The sequence below is a fragment of the Dendrobium catenatum genome, unplaced genomic scaffold (genome assembly GCF_001605985.2).
Source record: "Dendrobium catenatum unplaced genomic scaffold, ASM160598v2 fragScaff_scaffold_1088, whole genome shotgun sequence".
In the NCBI taxonomy this organism is placed as follows: Eukaryota; Viridiplantae; Streptophyta; class Magnoliopsida; order Asparagales; family Orchidaceae; genus Dendrobium; species Dendrobium catenatum.
The window spans coordinates 341,135-362,524 of record NW_021319550.1 but is presented as its reverse complement, the minus strand read 5'-3'; the positions used below and the strand labels follow the sequence as shown (position 1 = coordinate 362,524).

The following is a 21,390-nucleotide window of genomic DNA, read 5'->3' as shown; positions in this document are numbered from 1 at the left end:
GTGTTGGAAGGGAAGATTAGATAATTAAATTTGAAATTTCAAATCTCCAAAGTCAAATTTCAGCCGTCAACCAAAAGATCGATGAAAATTTGACATCATAGAGGAGATGATGAAGAAGTTGCTTGAGGGTCAAACCAAAATGAGGTCGTCGGAGGCGAGGGAAACCGCCGACAGCCAAGGCAATGGGGAAAACCCTAATCTAATAATGAGAAGTGAAGAAGAAGAGATGGAGATCTTGGAGGAAGAAGAGAGAAGACCTCCTCTATAGTCTATTTTTAGGGAGGAGACCGGTAGAAGGTATGGGGAGAGGCATGAGCAAAGGGGTGCTGAATTTGAAAAAAGAGAGGCATATTATGATTGGAAGGGTGCTGAATTTGAAAGGAGATGAACTGATTATGATCGAAGAGGTGCTGAATTTGAATGGAGGTGGAATTTTGACGAAGGGTTCGGGTTGGGAGACTTGGGGGGAACCACCCCCTTAGGAATGAAAATTCATGGAGGAAACAGGAGGAATGGAGGAGATCAGAGAGTGAGTAAGCTAAAGATGCCTATTTTTGAGGGAGAAGATGTACATGGGTGGATCTACATGATGGAAGGGAACTTCACTGCCAATAGGTTAACAGAGGAAGAGAGACTGATGACGGCCAGGATGTGCTTGGAAGGGAAAGCATTGGCAACGGTACTAGTGGAGGGATACGAGGCAACCCATATAGACCTGGAGGGAGTTCGATGATTGCTTGTTGGAATGTCTCAGAACCAGCAAGAGAGGGAACTTCTATGAGCAGTTCTTCGCTCTAACGCAGGTGGAGACAGTGGTGGATTACCGTGAGCAGTTTGAACATCTGGCCAGCCGATTGGACTAGCTTCCGGAGACTGTACTAGAGGGGAATAATATGAAAGGGCTCAAACTAGATATTCAGGCGACAGTTAGAGGGATGACATCTCGTGACTTGGGAGAGGCTATGGAGCTAGCCCAGTTAGTAGAGGATTAGAGACACTTGGACAAGGGCTGGAGGTTGTTGCTCAGGAGGTTCATACAAGATAACCACCGCCTTTTTGGCATCCAAGGAGCCAACACCGGGTATTCTTAGGGAGATTCCAAAGAAGACGACCGCAGGAGGGAGACCTGGGGGAAACTTCAAGACACTCATAGAAATAGAATTATAGAAGAAGAGAGCGAAGGAGATGTGTTTCAGGTGTGAGGAGAGGCATACACCGGGGCACAGGTAGAAGGACCGAACTCTTCATATTCTCACCATTTTTAATGACGAGGAAATTGAGGAGAGAGCCGTACGACAAAATGAAGCAGCAGTTTCCGTCTTTCCACCTTGAGGATAAGGTGAGACTTTGGGAGGGGAGTATTGATGGACTGGCCGATTTGATTGGGAGGAAATTAGTAAGTTTTCTAATCAAGAGGGAGTTGTTTAGGAAGGTTCTTAATCAAAAGAGAATTGTTTAGGAAAGTTATAATTATAATTGGGAGGGAATTACTTAGGGCAAGAGATCTAATTTAAATTCAAAAACTAAGAGAAAATTATTTAGAAAAAAAGGAGGAATCAATGGGAAATTATTTAGGAAAATTTTAGTTACAATTGAGAGAAAATTATTTAGGATAGGAGATCTAATCTGAATTTAAAATCTAAAAGGAAATTATTTAGAAGAAGGGGCTGATTTGGGAGGGAATTAAGAGCCTATTTAAGGTTAACTATGTTGTTATTTGGGGAGGTGATTTGTGTTTGTTGTAGTCTTTTTTGAGAGGGCTCTAATCGGCGGTTAGGGATTTGGGAGAGCCAGATCTTCCTCTCCAATTGAAGATCCAACTGTATCTTACTTTTTCTTTCATGTATCTTTCAATAAAAAGTTTTTGTGCATTCTTCTTCCTAGTTTTCTCAATTTCTACATCCACTTCCTATCAGAGAGATCTTTCCCAATCAAGATATGTGCATGTTTCGATTTCATTTGAATAAGATTCCTTTTCCGATACTTCTTCGAAGTATTGAAAAGTTTTATATGTTGCCTATAAATGTATTTTATTAGGATTATGCATGTATAAATAGACTTAAAACACTTACAACATAAGCTATATCTGATATTGTATGGGAGAAATTTTAGAGAGTCTAGGTCTTCCCACCAAGCTTAAAAAAGTGCGCATGGTCAATTTATAGTGACACCGCGACCGGGGGTCTTCTACCCATCGCGCTTAAAAAAGCACGCATAGCCTTCAATACCTACACGAATGAAAAACACATTTCCCCATCGCACTGGAACTACGCGATGCTGGAACTATGTTTGCAAGTTTCCCCATTGCGAAGGTATGTTTGCAGGTTTCCCCACTTCACTCGAACTTCAATAACTTATTCTTAAATTTACAGGTTTCCCCTCCATGGTGGAACTATGTGAATGGGTACTTGTTTTAGCAAATTTTCTCGCCACGCTGGAACTAAATGAATGGGTACTTATTTGAAAATTTTGAAATTTATACTTTCACTAGGCGGCTACAGCGGGAGGAAAATCACAATCTCTCTCCCTCTCTTTTAAATCTCTCTTTTTTTTTTCTGACTTGCTCTCTTTTTGCTTTTTTTAACTAATGATAATAATACTACTAATTATAATGGATAAAGAGAGATTAAGCTAAAGAGAGAAACAGAAGTCCGTATTAGGGTGAGAGAGAAAGCCTAGGAAAGTTTGAGGAGTTGGGATCGGAAAGAGCGTGGAGGAAGGCTGCATTCTAGTAGGGGAGTGCAGTGAGGGAGCCATATAAACCTGCAGTGTAAGTGTAAAGTAGGTGGGGAGCTAGAGCAGTAGTTACTCGTTTGGAGCAGTGGAGGAGAGGTCATAGGAAGTGGTGAGCTAGGATGGTTGTTGGGCTTGGTTTGGTTTGTAGGAGAGGAGAGGGAATGAGTGGGGTTGCTACTGTTATAGTGTCTTGATAGTGAGGAGTAGAGCAGAGGTCGTAGGTAGAGGTTGTGGAGTGTAGTGAGGGAGCCAGCTGAACTTGTCGGGTGAAACAGCGGGCATCTACAAGCTTGCGGTTCAGATGGAGGATGGGAGTGGAGATTGGAGGTGTGCTGGAGCTTCGCATGAGGAGGAGAAGAGCTAATGCTGGCTTCACGTGAGAGGTAGGGGAGAAAGAGGAAGGCTGCTAGTAGAAGAGGGCTGTTTCACGTGAAGGGGAGGTTGAACGTTCGGTGGAGAGCAGAAGAGGAGCTGGTAGAGCGAATGAGAGACAAGCGGGTTGTTTGGCTGTGGAGGACCTATAGCGGCTTTGTCCGAGGCAGAGGTGAGGAAGGTTGAGGTCAGGAGCATTAGACGTGTGAGAACATAGAGATGGAGAGGTGATGTAGAACTACAATGATTGCAATGATTTTGTTAAAGAATTTGCACAACTTCTTGATTAGAGAAATAATAAAAAAATCTATTAGCAAATAAAACGACAAATCAAAACGTAAAAGGGGTCACTGCCGTTTAGGCTAAGTTGCACATCAAAAGATTTGAAGCTTCAAAATAGGTAGGAAAATAATATCATGCCAAGGTAGTAGTTTCAACAAAATCTCTAGTCTAACAACAATGAATGCACTCAAATTCCTACGTTTACTAAGTTTAGCAGAATCAGGCGAATGCGTCCTTTGTGACTACAATCAAATCACAAGAGAGGGTTAGACTTAAGAAATACGAGAAAATGAGTAGAAACCTTCGTTAAGGATCGGCGACAATCCTCCACTCGACGACCTCAAGTTGTTCTTAAATAGCTTCAACCAAGCTGTCCAAGATGCGCTCTATATAGTCCCCAACCGTGTGATCGATCCTCGGGTTGACGTCGAAGAAGGCTGAATGGAGAATGTGCACGAAACCGTGTTTGTCGTAAGCTAGTCCGTAATCAGCATCGGGATCGGCCATTCATGAATGCAAGATGATGAAGTCCTCCAAAGATCGCTAATAATCTTGAACTTCGTTGACAAGAAAGAAGTTTCTCTAGGAGCGAGGGTGATAGGAGGCCGGCCAAGGGGAAAAGAGGACTAAAGAATTGTCTTAAACTTGAGAGAGGGAAGAGTTTAAAACCTGAAATTAATTTCATATTTTGGCTAGGAAGAGAGTTGGAATTTGAAACAACTCCAAAAGGGGATGAGAGAGGGGAGGGGGCGGTGGCAAGGGTGAGGAAAGATTTAATTTAATTCCAAAAAAAGGGAGATTTCTTTTATAAACAAATTAAATAAAAAAAGGGTTAGGGAATTTCAGCTAAGGAGGTGGGGATGATATTTAGAATTATTCCGAAGGGGGGCTAGAGGGGATTTAGGAAACAAATCCAAAATCTCCCTATAGGGGCCGGCGGCATTGAGAGCTAAGGGGAGAAATTAATGGGACAGATTGAGACTTCTAAATTTGGGTTTAGGAATTAGGAAAGTAATTAATCAAATCCAATTTAAATTTGAATTTCAAATAGGTTTAAATTAATAACTTTCCTAAAATATATGAGATAAATTAGGAAAGAATTTTGAATTTCAAATTTAGAGGATTTGAATTTCAAATTGATTCCAAATTAAATATAACCAAATTAGGAAACTCAAGGATGAAGTGGGAAGTGATGGGCGGCAGCTAAGGGGGTAGGGCCGGCGGTTTGGGAGCAAACCGTGGGTGGTGGTGGTGGTGGTGGTGGAGAGGGTTGGGTTTAGCCAATGTAGAAGAACTTATGTGGTGGTGGTGGTGGTGGAGAGAAAGGGAAAGGCTTTGGAAGAAGGAACCATGGGTATGACGAGGCCGGCAATGGTGGGAGGAGAAAGGAAGAGATACGAAAATAGAACCACAAACCCGACTCGTCTAGGTTGGTGGGTGATGCGCGATCCTCCCTCTCCTAGGCATCTCTCTCCGATTTCTCAAGCTCTCACAAGAACTCATGCAAGGGGAAGAAATATTTTAATCAATCATTCATTTTCCTTCAAAGAGAAACATAGGGGCTATAAATAGCCTCATACATAAGACTCAAAAAAAAAAAAGAGAGAAGACGACAATGCCCTCAGGGCTTACATATGACATCCCTTAATAAAAGGGTACAACGGGAAACTAAATAAAACAAATACAACGACATCATAAATAAGAAAATACATAAAATAAATCAAAAATACAATGACTCAATCGTGGCCATAGATCGGTGGAGAAATTACTAAGTGCGGAGTTCGGATGTAATTCTACGTTTGGACTTTATACACAGTGTTTACACACTGTATACAAATGTATATTGTGTACATTTATACATAGTGTGTACAATCATAGTCCGGACGTAACTACGTCCATAGTCTGCATAGAATAATTTCTCTGGTGGGCGTGGGCTGAAAATGGGAAGTGATGGAGTATAGAATAGGTTATTACATTTTTTTTTAGCCAGCTGACATGACATGGCAGGGATTGGCTGGTTGAGACTGCAAGGATGAGGCAGAGATTTGGTAGGATTTGGCAGACGATTTTAAGGAGTAGGATTTTAAATAAATAATTTTTTTTGTTATAATTTGATTATGATTAATTATATATACATATTTATTAATATAAAATAAATCAGTATAATATTGAAACTATTGTGAACCCTCCTCACTTAATTCATTGTTTCACATGTGCCTCATTTTGTGTGTTGTCGACTCAGGAATTTTTTTAATTTCAACTCACAAGGAAGACCGATACACTGGGAGGGCCCACAACCATGAAGGGGAAATTGTTTAGGAAGGTTTCTAATCAAGAGGTAGTTGTTTAAGAAAGTTCCTAATTAAAATAAATTATTTAGGAAGGTTCCTAATCAAGAGGGGACTTGTTTAGAAAAGTTTCTTAATTATATTTATACTAGTTAGGAAGTGTTTAATTGTTTAGAAAGATTTCCTAAAATATGTTTAATGGTTTAGGAAGGTTTCTTAAATCATGTTTAATTATTTATGAAGGTTTCTTAAATAATATTTAATTATTTAGGAATATTTAATTATTTAGGAATATTTTCTAAATTATGTTTAATGTTGATTAGAAAGGTTATATTTATTTAGAAAGTTTCCTAAATTATCTTTATATTGATTAGAAATATTATAATTATGTTATTGTGTTCTAGGTCTATTTAAAGGGAAGTTTGTCTATGGTTTAGGGATGATATTGTTGAGTTTATTTTTCTTAGTGTTTGTTGTGAGCTCCTAGTGGCGTCTAGAGGTTTGTGGGAGAGCTGATCTATCTCTCGAATGATAGATCAATTGTATCTTTCATTATTTGTTGAAGATAAACAAGGAAATCAATCCTATCTTTTTGTTCCAATATTGTTCTTCTCTTTTATTTTTTGTTTTTTACTTCCAAGGTGTATTAAATTGGTATCAGAAAACTTTTTTGGGACCTATGGCAGCAAAGAAGGCGGGGGCGTTGGAAAGTAAGATGGAACAAATCAAATTCGACATGGATAAGAGGTTTTATCCATGGAAGGAAGGCTTTCTAACCTGGAAGACATGATAAGAAAGTTGATCGAAATGCAAAAAAGGCTTCGCCAGCTATCCCTAGGGCTAAACCAAAGGGAAAGGAAAATTTGGAGGAGATGATGAGGAAGCTCTTGGAGATGCAATCAAAAACTCCACCGATGGTTCTAATGGCTAACCCTAACCAAGATTTGACTAGGATTACCTTGGCCAAATCAAGGGGAAAGGAGATATGATGGGAGGCATTCGACGATGAGAATTTCTTTCATCAAGAGCCACCTCCTGGGGCTCCAATAAGGGGCAGGTCAGGGTTTACGGATGAGGGGATAGTAAGGAGGGAATTTTTGGTGGAGTGGTAGGGTGGTCGACCACTATTGGAAGCATTTCAAGCAAGGGGAGTGGGCCATCAGAGAAGAAGGGGGTGGTGAAGAGCCACCTCCTACGGCTCTAATAAGGGGCGAAATAAGGTTTTCGGATGGGGGTACAGTAGGAAGTGAGTTTCGTGGTGAAAGTGGTGGGGTGGCCAGCCACTATAGGAGGTCTTTTGGACAAGAGGAGTAGATGACAAGAGGAGGGGGACGGGCCGAACCATGGGGATTGGGTCATGTGAGGCGGAGGGAAGAAAGGTGGGATTCCCACCCTCGATATAAGGGGGAAACATGGAGGGATAACGATAACCATTACATTGGAGGAGGAAGAAGTTATTGAGGCGGTGGCGATCTTACGGTGGCAATCCTATGGTCACTGCATCCTAGTCTGGTTGTGAAACAAGCTGAATATCTTACAACAAGAGCTGCACCTATTCATCCTGATTCTCAATAATTTAGTTCGTATGATGGAAGAATGGATGCAGACCCACATGTTTTACCCATTCCTGTATAGTTCATGACTTTTATACAATCCAGAGATACTAAATAGCTCTCTTACAGCTTTCATCGTGATAATGTCCCAACCGAGTCTATTATGCATAAGTGTGTCATACATTTTGTTCCCCTTAACAAAAAGCTACAAATTCGTTCTCAGCATCAATATTTTTCACAAGGTACTTGTCAAGTGGAAGGATTTTTTGGAGCATGAAGACACATGGGAACCTTACGAGCTGATCAGAAGACAGTTCTCACCTTCCACCTTGAGGAGAGTGCATTTTTTGGGAGGGAGTATTGATACACTTAGGGGCACGACCAAGAAGGAGAAGCTATTAGAAAGGTTCCAAATCAAGAGGGGGTTGTTTAAAAAAGTTCTTAATTAAGAGAAATTATTTAGGAATGTCTTGGGGAGTTGTTTAGGAAAGTTTCATAATTGTGATTATGTTATTTAGTAAGTGTTTTCATTAAAGATTGAGTTGGGTCTGTAGACATTATTTGATAAGGACGTAACTTCATCAAGTCCAATCTCTCGCTCAAGGGTGCTCTTGAATTCCCTAGAAACTTCCTGGAGCATGAGATCCGCCAATAAAAGATCTTACATATATAAGATGATAACTGAAGCACTATAGAATTTCATCCTTTACAGACTTTATAATTAGTTAAGGGTTTCTTTATAAGAATTGATGGAATTTTTTGTCTGCATACTTAGTCAAGAAAACGGGAAATCAATTTCACGAACCTGAAGCTCTCTGATAGTTGGCTGGAAAGCTCGCAGAGTTTTTCCTAAATTCCTTGCAACCTGCACATTGCTAACTTGATTTAGTGGCTAAATATAGCGAAGGGAAAAATTAATATTTATTGCAATGAAAACAAGGAATAAGAGATCTTTCAGCAATCTATTGTTGAAACTCTAACTTAATGTTGCATCCTTGGCTTTCATTTGTTTCCTGGATTTAGTAACCTACCTGGCATAATCTGACCAAAGCAGGATAATGTATGATCTTATCCACCAGATTTTTGTTTTGAATGAAAAATTGGTGCCTGAAATCACCTTAATCGCATATTTTATGCAGTGAATATGCAAAATAGATTACATAAAGAAATAAATAAGCTTTCTGTTTCTCATGCTGCATCACAAGATGGTTTTATGCATAAGACTAAAGCAGACAAAGTGTAAAAGTAAACCGATAACAGGTTACATTCTCAATCAATGTAAAACACGAGAAGGAACTAGTTGTTGTTGTTGTTTTTTTAAACAAAATCTTATAACTAAAAAATGATATTAGTACATCTAGGAACAATTAGCAAGAGTTGCCAAAAATAAAAATTAAAAGCACATAAGACAAGATACAAATAACATGATAGACTACGATACTAAAACCATAGAAATATTAAATCTTCAAAATCACTCATTTACATCTCCTTGTTTGAAGCCTGGTGAAGATATAAGAGTGGGCCAGTGGGGATAATTTTATTTTTAGTCCAATCTCGTCTAGTAAATAGAATTTGGAACTTCCTATCCACTCTTAGTGCTCTCATATGAATCATAAGGTTACAGGACAATACTCTTAGTGCTCTCATATAAATGTTGATGTTCCTCGCAAGGAGTTTATATTTATCTTTGCTCAAGTTATTGAAACTGCTCCTACTGATGTCACAGAAGTTTCATAGCAAGGCTGAACATGCATTTGCTAGTAGGATGGCAGAGGAGTTGCAGGTATTTTCTACTTTGACTATCTTGTCTTCTTCAACAGTGAGGGTAAACAATCTGGAGAGGAAGATGAATGACTCCAAGGTAACCGGGTAGGGATGGATAAGATGATGGAGGCAACACGATATGGGATGTCTAACATGGAGGTGTTTACAAGATTCATAAAAAATAAAAAATAAAAAAGCAACCATTTAGATAATTTGTATGTCATAAAGGGATACAATGATGCGAGCAAGTGCAAGTTGGAGCTCACATCAGAAAAGTTATGATCATAATACCCCGAAACCCAATTATTGGAGAATCTGCCAACAAAGTATGAGACCTATATTATTCCTTACGGTACACTACCCCAAGGAATTGTCGGACAGAGCATTTATGGAGGTTTGATACAATGTGGCATGGCTGTTGGAGGGGTTGGTGACTGCATAGTTATTTGTAGACCAAGCATGGAGTCCGAAACTCCTCCCAAAGAGCATCTAAATGCGTGCCTGTAGGTTGCAAATAGAGGAATGTTCCCCTAGAGCAGGGGTCTTTTACACTGGATACATAATTATCATAAAATGATGGCAAGTAGTGATTAGCAAGTTTAATTTGTAATGAAGTAGTAAAATGAAAACAAAAAAAATGAAAAAAGAAAAATTCTATCTCGTGATTGCTTCATATGTTTCTTCTTTGTATTAGGTGACTGAATATAGGATCCCTGCTTGGGTCAAGTGGCTTGATCCAACAGGGACCTCAAGCAGTCTAGGCCTAGGCTTTTAAGGCGAATGGTCAATTTTTTTAAGAGCTTCCTGAGATTACGATGGGAAGCCCAAGGACTCAAGAGAGAGGCCTTAGGATTTTGCAAGAGGATCACTTTCAAAAATTGAGGTAAAAAAGTTTTCACGACTATTGAGATTTCACATCAATGTCGCTAGGGTGTGATGATTAAATGATTAATAAATAGTAGTAGGACTTCAATGTTCGCTTCCTCTAAGCAAACCATCTGTGTTGACGAGCCACTTCTTTCAAGAAGTTATAGAGAGTTTTTCCCATCATTCCTTGAGCTGATAGCACACGCTATGTTTCGCGAGCGCAAATATTTCACTGGCAAGTGTCAATTTCCCTCTGAGCAGTAGTGAGCACGCTAAATAATGTTGTTTGATTCAAAGTCTTGCATCAAGACCTCAACAAATTCAAATTTGTTCTTGAATCTTGATTAGGATAGAAAGACTATCTCAACCAATTCACAACCCTAATAACTACGGCTCCTGTAGAAGTACATGACCTTTTTAACTTTCAATTCAGAATATTGATAGCAATATCCTAAGTTTTATAAGTTCAGTAAGTCATTTTTGTTACCCAAACTCTTCATTTGTTATTATGGTTAACAAAATAAATAAAAGCTGGAACAAGCTGATGAATCATTTCAGGAACCTCATAAACATTTATATTCCAAATGCATGCTTGTATTTGTTTCATATTGTTGTACCTGTTCCGAATTTGCCAAGTTATCCATTGTCACACAATTGAATAAAACAATTTCCTCGCTCTTCGGAAGAGGAGTCAAATAAACACTCTCATGACATACCCGCCCTAAAATGGGAGAAGATTCGTATCTCAATAGAATCTTTCAAACTTATTCAAAAAATAGTACTTTAGTGGCCTATTATGATAGAACGATTATCCCTTTAATAGAACAAAAACATGCAAACTCCTGCAATGTAACAGGAGAGAAATCATGTGTTCTAACCAAAATGCGGATCAACTAATTGCTGCAACATCCATCGTATAACATCTCTATCTAATGGTAGATACAAAAAAAATTAAGAGACGGTGAAATAGAAATAAAGATCCCAGTCAATACTAAATTAGAGACTCATTACTTCAGATTACAAGAATTTACCTCTGCTAGACCTTTAGGTCCAAATACCAACAGAGCCACCACACCTATTACCAAAACTTCTGGAGCTCCAACTCCAAACAGAGAAGCATAAACAACCATGCATCTAGACTTCCTCTTCTTCCCTGCAATATAGAGAAAAGAAAACTTAAAATGCAAAATAAAGAGGAATTTCTTAGATGAAAATTTTACTAGAAGGCAGTAAAGTTTCCTGACATGCAAAACTAGCAATGGACACTGGCAAAGGTAATCTTAAACATTAAGAGTTCAAATGACATTTTAACACAACCTCAACTAATAAGGGAAAAACAACAACGCTCAGAGAGATCAGGTTAAATTATCAATGAAGAAGCCCATTAAAAAAAAACATATTATGTGGGGAAGGGTTCCGTGTTCTTTTCTTCTTCTTCTTTTTTCCAAAGTTCAAAGTTAAAACTAAGAAATCAGTGACGATGATAAGCAATGAAAAACTCAACTAAACAAGAGAGACTGGCATATATAGAAAAAGAGAATAGTGTCATAACTAAATAAAAAATTACAGATGAACTAACAGATAAATATTGGAGCAAGTATTTCCTAAGCATGAGAACTTTACTTTCATTTAACTTATCTAGTTGATGAAGTGCATGAAGAAACATATGCAAAAGCTAGAAAACATCTCTATAGCAAAAAAAAGACGCAGATAGATGGAACCAGATTTGGTGTAATGGAAAATTTGCTACACATCAGCATATCGTTGATCATGAACCCAATGTACAGTGTTTCTGACTGACTTTTTTTTAAGGACTTCTCTTCGTCAGCAATCCTAGTTAAGCATTTTTCCACATGGATCATCCAGAGATTGATCACCATGTAAGAAGTATATATTACAAGCAAAAGCTAGTCCAAGATAGTTCAACACTTCAACCTAGTACAAAATATAATGCAGGTTTGTTTGGTAAAGCTTTTCTATTGCTTTGCTTTTCAAAAAAATTGACTTCATAAGCACATGGAACACACTAATGGGGGCAGCTGGTTCATCTAGATAAAAGTACAGTTATTTACATATACAACATACATAACAATGCAGCAATATCAATACTTAGAAAAGCTAGGCGGGGAGGTGAGGGGAGGCAGGCAAACTTACATCCACAAATAATTTAATTTCACTTCGACAAGATTAATTGTTGTCATTGGCTTGGGTCTACATGTCCATGAATTTGCTACCACCTACAACTACAACATACCAGAAGAATGTTTGGATTCAACAATAACAGCAATCTTTCTGTTCAAACAGTCAACTGATACTTGGATTTGAGCAAGTATCAATTTGTGACCTAGAAAACCTGGAGTGGAGATATGTATACGACAACCAGCCCATATATAGAGATGGAAAATAGAATGAAACATTAAATCCAGCTATAACATCACATTCTGTTAAAATAGTCAAGTGAAACTTGGATTCATGCATAGCTAAATTTATAATCTATAAAGCAGCAGAAAAAAGAAAGAGGTATACAGGAGCATAAAATCAGACAAGATTGTGACAGGAGGAAAAAATGAGCTGTAAAACTGAACGTGAGAGTACTCCAGAGATATTGATAAGTCTAATGTCAAGGACTTTCTAGTCAATTTCAAGTAGTTGAAGGCCATAGCTATGCACGCATTAATAATATCAACTATTCATGCAGTCATCACTTCAAGATCTGCTTCCAGCATCTGTTACTCTTTTCCTTGGATGGACCTTCATGAGCCAGATGTTCATTGTTAAAAAACTATAGTCCTATCTCTATATGTGCCTTTGAAATGTTTGGTGTTTCAAAGCCCATAGGCATGCAGAAGATATTCACTTCCTAGAGTAGGATGCATAGGCATAGCCTATACCTTCGTGATAAAAAAATTCAACTCAAAAGTTATACTGATTTTGAGATCTTGACCAACCATGTTAAGAAAACTTAAAAAGGGCATATTTACAACTCATTGATATTGAATGAAAGTAGATGTATTAGATTAGACCTATGTTAAGAGAGATAGATGTAGACCTAAAAAAACTTGGTTAGAAAATATTAGAAATGACATTTTCATCGGATTTAAATGAGAATTTGACTCTTAATATGACACAATAGAGAAACAGGATTCATGTAGCCGACTCCACTTGGTGGGATATAGGCTTGATATTATTATTGTTGTTTTTGTTGTATTGATATTGGAATGAAATTGCCTTCCATGTGAAGTCTTAATGGAACCTCTAGGAAATGACATTAATCATTAATTCAAAGGCAACATAATCCACATTGACTCAAGGTAGGATTTTCTAATACAACAAATATATATATATATATATATATATATATATGCAAGAAAGGAGGATTCACATATTAGAAACCACCAATTATTTTAAGCACTTGCTTTTTTAGATGTAAGTAGATAATACTAGAATTAAAACCCAACTCATCATGAAATGATAGAAATCCAAAAAATTCAATAGAGATTTAGAACCACAAAAAATCAGTGAGCTCAGGGACATAGAAAATATCTATATGGCATAGCCAAATATTTATAATAGGCAAAATAATACGGAAAGTATTCCCCACATTGTACATGCTTTTGAGTTATACAGTGACACCAAAAAATTTGATTTTTGTTGCGAAAGATTTATCTAATCTTGATTTAGTAATGGATTAACACCTATCATTGGTAAAATAGAAGGACGAAAGGCTGGAAGCAATTTTCGCATTCCCCCTGCCTTATTATGTGTGTTATGTGGTTGTGTGGAATACATATGTGCTAGCTCATGCAAGCATGCATATGCCTGCAAATTTTGAGTTTCAAGTTGAAAAAAAATCACAAATGGATTTTCTGAGTATAAAACCGATCAAGAAGATGGCCAGTCTGTATTACTCATAATTTCATTACCCAAGAATCAAGTATACATTTGAGACTTATAAATCAGCCATTTTTATTAGTAAAATTGTTATTTTGGAAATCACAGATATTAACTAACATATATATCTTGTCCAAAATACAAAGCATGCACAAACTGTATGAAGTACATATTTTCTTTGAATCTCCAATAACATTTTGGTATTTATTTATATCTAAGTTACATTAACACTAACTTTTTAGTGGCATATGGCATATAAGTGTGAACTAATTTTGGAATTACTGGGAAAGAATGCGATGAATTTAATACTTTTTTATATTTCATTAAAAAATATTCAAAATGTTAAATACAAGAAAAGTAAAATAAAATAAATTCTAGAGTCCATATCAATATGATTCATATTCAAACTCCAAATTTCAATTGACAAATACCAAGTTAAAACATCATTTTATCAAAATTATGCAATATTACTAAACTGCAATCCTCAAGGCCTCATTCCTCAAGCTCATCATCACGAAATAATTTCCTCCTAGACATCCGTAATTCAGACAAATAATCCTTCAGTTTGCTTGTTACTTAAATAGAAAGGTTATTTTATAATTAAATAGTATCTAGTTATCTAATAACTTCAAAATTAATTTAAGGTATTTGTATCATGCGTACGTCTTTCCATCAAAGTGCAAAATACATGCACATATAATTGGGATGGAGCCTAACAAGGAGGAAATGCCCCATATGCAAATGCCTCCCTCAAACAACCATCTTGGAGCAAGTTTGCTTCTACTCAATTTGAAGTGCGCTAATCGGGCTAGCCAAAAAAAATGCCTTTCAAAATATCATTGGTACTTCAAAATTTTTAAAATATCAAATGGCATTCCACTTCTAAAAACCTAATAGATTCCAAAATTCTAAAGTGCTCAGTTAAAGGCACTGAATGTTCCATAAGCTGATTAGAGTCCCTAAATATGCTAAATGATTAATTTGATGAATTATATGCATAGTTTAAAATTGTGCAATAAGAGGCGCGGCTCTGCGCAATTCTACCCCAAAGAGCCTCATTGCCTAAGCAATTTCGAGTCTGGGTGAGGCTTACGCCTCATGGATCCTAAGGCGCACCTCAGAGGCTTAATTGCTCAATTTTGGGTGAGGCTTACGCCTCATGGAGCCTGGTCCCACACACTTAAGTTCTTAAAAAAAAAACCATTTCATCCCTTTCTTCTTTCCGCCTACCCAAACTGAACGGAAGAGCTCCGCAAGCCACAGTCCGCATGCCCTAGCTTCCCTTAGCTGGCCTTCCCGCCGGCGCCGCCTCACGCCGGTGAGCAACTTGAGTCCGGCCGCCCTGTACGACACCTCTACTGTGGGTTTTAGGTATTTTTTTTTTAATTCAAGGTTTGATTTTTCAAGTATATAGAAAATCTAGGGTTTAAATTTTTTTGAGATTTTTGGTTTGATTTTGCATTTGTGCATTAGGAAACATGGTTAGTGGAAAGGAAAAGTCAAATACGTAAATTATCATTTACACAATTCTTCGTTCGTGAGGCTTACACCTCGCACCGCCTCGAGGCTTACGCCTCACCTCACGGACGAAAAATACCTCGAGGCTTATTTACGCAATTTTAAACCTTGATTATATGTATTTTTTTCTATACATAACCTCAAGTAAAAGGGTTATACTGTAGAAAGGTTTTGTAAGTTATTTGTTTCAATTACAAAATCATATGTCACATCTTATAAGTTTAAAAAAAAGAATACTACGAAATCCATTGCACCCCAAATGACTAAATCTGCTTAGAAACATCAAAGAAGTGCCTCTCTAAGCCATAAATATATTCTCCAAGATTGAATGTTACATACGTAAAATTTAATTATTTCATGTATCTAGTTACTAGAAAATATTTGCCTTTATATGAAAAAATTAATGATGAAATTCTAAAGGTGTCTACGTGCTTGAAGCATAAAAAGTTTTCATTAAAATGAGCATCATGAGTTTGTTTGTTTTTTTTTTTAATTATTAAAAACATATCAATAATGATGATCCTATTGAGAATAGGTAATGTTCTCTAGTTTTTTATTATCTCTTTTTTTATTATTATTATTTTTTTATTATCTCTTTATGTTTGATTTGTACTTGAAAATTTAACCAAGTGCAATCTGAATTTAAGGAATTGTATCTTAATGAACTACCTAATGAATTACCGCCACTTAGGTATATACACAATTCTATTAACATAACTATTGGATCATCGTTACTTACCACTTTTGATGCCACCAAAGTTTCTAAGGACTACTAAGATTGCATATAAACTTGATGTATTCCTTTCAAAACAATTTTAACAAACACAAACTCAAGTAAAATGAAATAAAACAAAACGACACCTTAAAACTTTTATATTACAACGTTCAACACATACGACTCACACGACAAACATAAAACACCTAAAAACTTTGCATTGATTGAGAAGAAATATATTGATGGCGTGGAAACTTGCGGAGAGAAGAAGTAAATAAGAAGCCCGAGATGAAGTCAAAGAGAAGAGGAGAGAAAGTGGATAAAGCTCGCAAGCTATCCAAAAAGAAACCCTCATATTTTAGTTCCAAAAATCATCACCAAATTCTGCTCTCAAATGCACAAAACAACCTTATTTATAGGAGAAGAAAGGGAGTTAAACAGCCAAAACAGCCGCCCAACAAAACCAATAGAACATAGGGAGGCAAAAAGACCAAATCCCAATCGGCTGGAATAGCACGCGAAGAGACCGCGGGACACAGCCAACGAATGGACAGCGCCAAGGGGAAAGAACCGGGCAGGCAGAGGATACAAAGGGCTAAAAACAGGGGAAATGAACCCGGGCAGTAGGAACTCAGCAACCAGAACTCAAATCAGCCAAAAAAAGGGGAAATGGGACAAGCCCATTAGGGAAAATTTAGCCCACCAATAAATACCTATTTATTCCAATGCTTGCCTACATCAAATCTCCCCCGGTTGAAAGTTCTCATCCCCTGATGAGTCGAAGGCGCCGCATCCAATTCTTGAATCAATGCCGCATATTTTCTCTGGATCATTTCTTTTTCTTGCTTAAACTGGGATTGTAGAAGTTTCTTTTTCTTCCCATATTTTTCCATATACAAGTACATTTGATATTGAATTTTATACAACTCGTTCTATATGGGATTGGTGGAACTTCCTTGCATCGGAATCCATCGGCTCATAGGAATAGCTTCTTCAAGATCATTTGGCTTACTTTCTCCAACTTCATACTCAATTACATCATGATTTTCCATTTTTTTTCTTCAAGGCTTAAAAAAAGGAAGACTCAAAAACCTAAGCTCTGATACCAAATTGATGCAACCAAAGTTTCTAAGGACTACTAAGATTGCATATAAATTTGACGTCTTCTTTTCAAAACAATTTTAACAAACACAAACTCAACTAAAATGAAATAAAACAAAATGACACCTTACAACTTTTATATTAGAACGTTCAACACATACGACTCACATGACAAACATAAAACACCAAAAAACTTTGCATTGATTAAGAAGAAAGATAATGATGGGGGGTGGAAACTTGCGGAGATAAGAAGTAGATAAGAAGCCCGAGACGAAGTCAAATAGAGGAGGAGAGAAAGTGGATAAAGATCGCAAGCTATCCAAGAAGAACCCCTCAAGTTTTAGTTCCAAAAATCATCACCAAATTCTGCTCTCAAATGACACAAAAAAGCCCCTATTTATAGGAGAAGAAAGAGAGCTAAACAGCCAAGACATTCGCCCAACAAAACCAATAGAACAAAGGGAGGCAAAAAGATCAAAACCCAATCGGCTGGAACAGCACACGAAGAGGCCGCAGGACACAACCAACGAACGGACAACGCCAAGGGGAAAGAACCAGGCATGCATAGGATACGAAGGGCCAAAAACAAGGGAAATGAACCCAGGCAGCAGGAACTCAGCAGCCAGAACTCAAATCAGCCAAATAAAAGGGAAATGGGCCAAGCCCATTAGGGAAAATTTAGCCTACCATTAAATACCCATTTATTCCAATGCTTGCCTACATCAACTTTATAGAATAAATCTTATTAAATATATTGAATTTAAAAGACAACTGGATGAATAAATTAGGGAAGAACTCATTAAGGAAAGTATAGTCCACATGTTGCATATACATTATTTACACCTATGAGGATGGAAGTAAGAGGTTGTTATGTATAGTTAGATTAGAAGTGTCAAAATAGATTGACGGGTCAAGCTCGAGTTTGACCTGAAATTGGCCCAACTCGAATCCACTCAACCCAAACCCAACTCGTTTAATAAACGGTCAAAAACACCAGTCGGATAGCAACCCGAATGGTCTGCCAACCAATTTTGCTTAAAACAAATCTATATCGCTTATTAAGTATAAAGTTTAGAATATTCAATAAAGAATAAGAATATTATACCCACAAGTAAAAAAATAAGGAAAATATATATTAAACAAGTTATTTTTTGGGTCAAAAGCAAGTTTGCAAGTTAACCTAAACTCGACCCATTTAAGGGTAAAAAAACCCAACCCAAACCCTGGCTGGTTGGAAAGCTAGGCTCCTCTCATAGGTTGGGCGTCTTCAATATCTTAGATACACTATGTGGAACATGATTGCATACTGGATAAGAGGTTCGATCATACCTAAGGGCTTTCTCAAAAAACTGGGTAGAATTGTGTTAGATTTCTCTTTTTTGGGCACACTGATGCTAAGAAATTACATCTTATTGCATGGCACAATACTTGTAAACATAAGATCTTCGGTGGGGTTGGCCTTCCTGCTTGCCCCCCTCTCCCTCCCCACTCTTTGGTTGCTGAATTCATTACTGAAGGTTTGTGGAACCTTTCAGATTCACTAGATGTAGCTATTAGTTCTGTTTGGGAGTCTATCCCATTGCAACTGGGATTAAGCACACTATTGCCTGGAAGGATAATAAAAAATTTGTTATGCCACCTTTCACACTGATTATTTTAAAGAGCAAAACTCTCCATGCTGGCCAAAATTTATTTGGCATAAACATCATGCTCTAAAATACTCAGTAAATGCTTGGCTTGCTATCAAAGGGGGTCTGAAAACTGCATATGAATTACTAAAAAGGAATATTACTATTGAGTCCAATTTCCCTCTTTGCTTTGCCAATCCTGAAAAGGCTGCTTGTCTCTTCTTCGTATGCGATTATTCTTTCTCTGTTCAGAAGAAACTTGTCCCTTCTTCAAGTGATTTTTGATGAGGCCAACTATTTCTCAAGTTCTTGAATATTTGGAGGATAGAATTTATACAATGAATGATAAAAAATACTACTTTTCTTGACTATTTGTTGTGCCACATATTTTTTTATGGAGGGAAAGAAATGAAAGGAGGTTTAATTCCAAATTTAGGAGCATTGCTACTTTGTGCTCTCTAATTAAAATGGTTGTCAACAAAAAACTGGCAACTTGGAACAACATGGATATTTTAAGAGCTTTTGGCCATGCCTAATTTTCTGGGTCTTCTCGTGGGGCTATTATTTTGATTTATGCTGGCTTGGTGACATTGAGGCTTTGATTTATATGTATACCCAAGTTTTGAGTTTATGTTATATCTAGATGGTTGGTGATTGGCCTTGGACAGTGCTGAATCAAATTGCATTCCAATTTGTCACCCCTCGGATGGCCTTCGGGAAACAAGGGGAGTTTTGTGCCAACTTAAATCTTCTTTTTACCCTTTCTTTTATTCTGAGTCCAGGCTTTTTAGCTCTTTTCCTCACTTTTCATGCTGTTCTTTTCCCTTCCCTTTGAGATGGAGTCTATCTTTTGTAGCTGTTTCCTGTTGTTATTTTTTGGTAGCTTTTATAGCTTGTTCTCTTTGTTTTGTTTTTCTCCTGTTATCTTGTAAAATTTTGTGGTTGGTGAGCTTGCTCACTTTTTTGTAGCCGCTCATCTTCTCTTTTATATTGTATAATAGCACTCTTGTAACTTGTTGGTGATCAATACAAGGGCTTTGCCCACATTTTTCCGGAAAAAAAGGGTACGGCAGCAGTAAACTATGGTATTGGCTGCCCTGGGAAATGGCCTTGACCGGAAGCCATACGAGGCATCCATTCAAACTATTGTTGGATTTCATATTCCGAACTTCTGAACACGCACAGAAAAAAATAAAAATTCCGAAAGTTGGAAGAAGACCATGACCTAAAATCTAGCAGTTGAACGACGATTTCCATGAGAATAATGAAATAAATTCGAAAGGTCAATAACACAGAAAAAACAGCCCGAATCATGTAAAAATACATTAAGAAGCGACTTGCTACCTATTTTTTTGCAATTACTGGGGAATGAGTGCCGGACAGGCGTCTGTCCTCTCCATGGCGAAAAAACACGAAGACCCGACTGAGAAGACGATCCGTCAGGATGAAACCCTTGGTTCTTGGAGCTCGAAACTGAGGAAGGAGATGACACATACTGAACTGGTCTTGTCCGGAAGCAGCAGCATGGCGCCACTGCGCCGAGGAGGGCCGCGGTCATAGCTACGAAATTGCAGGCTGGGAGTGTTAAAGAAAACCTGGCCTCTCCTGTTTCCAGTTCTAAATCCGCAGCTCGAGGAAATTCCCGTCAAATAATTCGTACGAAAAATGTGCCCTTTTTTATTTTATTTTCTATGCTTCATAATTGTTAGGGCTGTTAAAATTTAAAAATGTATTCTTTTTTATTAAAAATTTATTCGAATTTTTTTTTTCGAGGCAAAGTTTAGCCTCTTTTAACCACAAGTTATTTATTTGAATCTACAAGTGAGAAAAATAATTTTGAATAGGATTCCATATATTATTGAATAAAGTTTGAATTGAGTTTACCTAACTATAAAATGTGATTCAATATCTTTAATATGGTATAAACATTAGATACAACAAATATAGCACAATATAGCATAAATCATCACTATAATTTAATATAGAGTAATCAATAGAATTTTGATCCAACACTTATATCACAACATAGAGCAAATCCAACAACAATGACATGCCAAAGTTCTATTGACAACTATAACACAATAATTTTGAATAGAAACTACCAATCAAAGATGTTTACAATTATGTTTTACTCAAAATTACATGAATGAAATTTTTTCATCAAAACAACTCAAAAACTTCTAAACAGACATATCAATCTGCATTATTATGAAATGATGAAATCAAATAACTATAACTGAATTATGATCCAATAGTTATACCACAAGTGTTGTGTCCTAGAATATTTGCAATGGTTGAGAGGTGAAGAGCTTTGCGTCCTAGCTTTGAACAAAGACCCAACACATATATAGATAAAGAGAGAGTGTTGCAAGAGTTATAAGTGATATTGTAATCTTCACAGGAAAAAACCTGAAAAGAGAGAAAAATCGCGAGGTCTTGCCCAATTAAAATGAATCCACTAGTTTTTATTGTTAATTACAAATGATGCCCTTCATCGGGAGAAGATGTTGGCTCAATGCAGCAAAATACATCATACCAAGCACTGCATGGTTCTGAATGGACGAACCCAATGTTATAAGAGTGATTCTCAAGAGAGTGTTGGCGTGCTCATTTGGTTGGTAGGGTTGTACTTGGGTGATAGAGATCAAAAGGATCATAGTTGGATGACGGCGATC

At 37.2% G+C, this 21,390-nt stretch overlaps 1 protein-coding gene across 1 annotated transcript; it reads right to left on the bottom strand.

Moving 5' to 3' along the window:
* Positions 1-7,745: 7,745 nt before the first annotated feature.
* Positions 7,746-20,375, bottom strand: LOC110099880 (sec-independent protein translocase protein TATB, chloroplastic). The gene is made up of 4 exons (XM_020827183.2): positions 20,060-20,375; positions 10,894-11,015; positions 8,037-8,096; positions 7,746-7,862 (listed from the first exon to the last, which is right to left on the bottom strand). Exons 1-4 carry the CDS (start codon positions 20,271-20,273, stop codon positions 7,746-7,748), a joined length of 513 nt encoding a protein of 170 aa, XP_020682842.1. The 5' UTR covers positions 20,274-20,375.
* Positions 20,376-21,390: the final 1,015 nt, after the last annotated feature.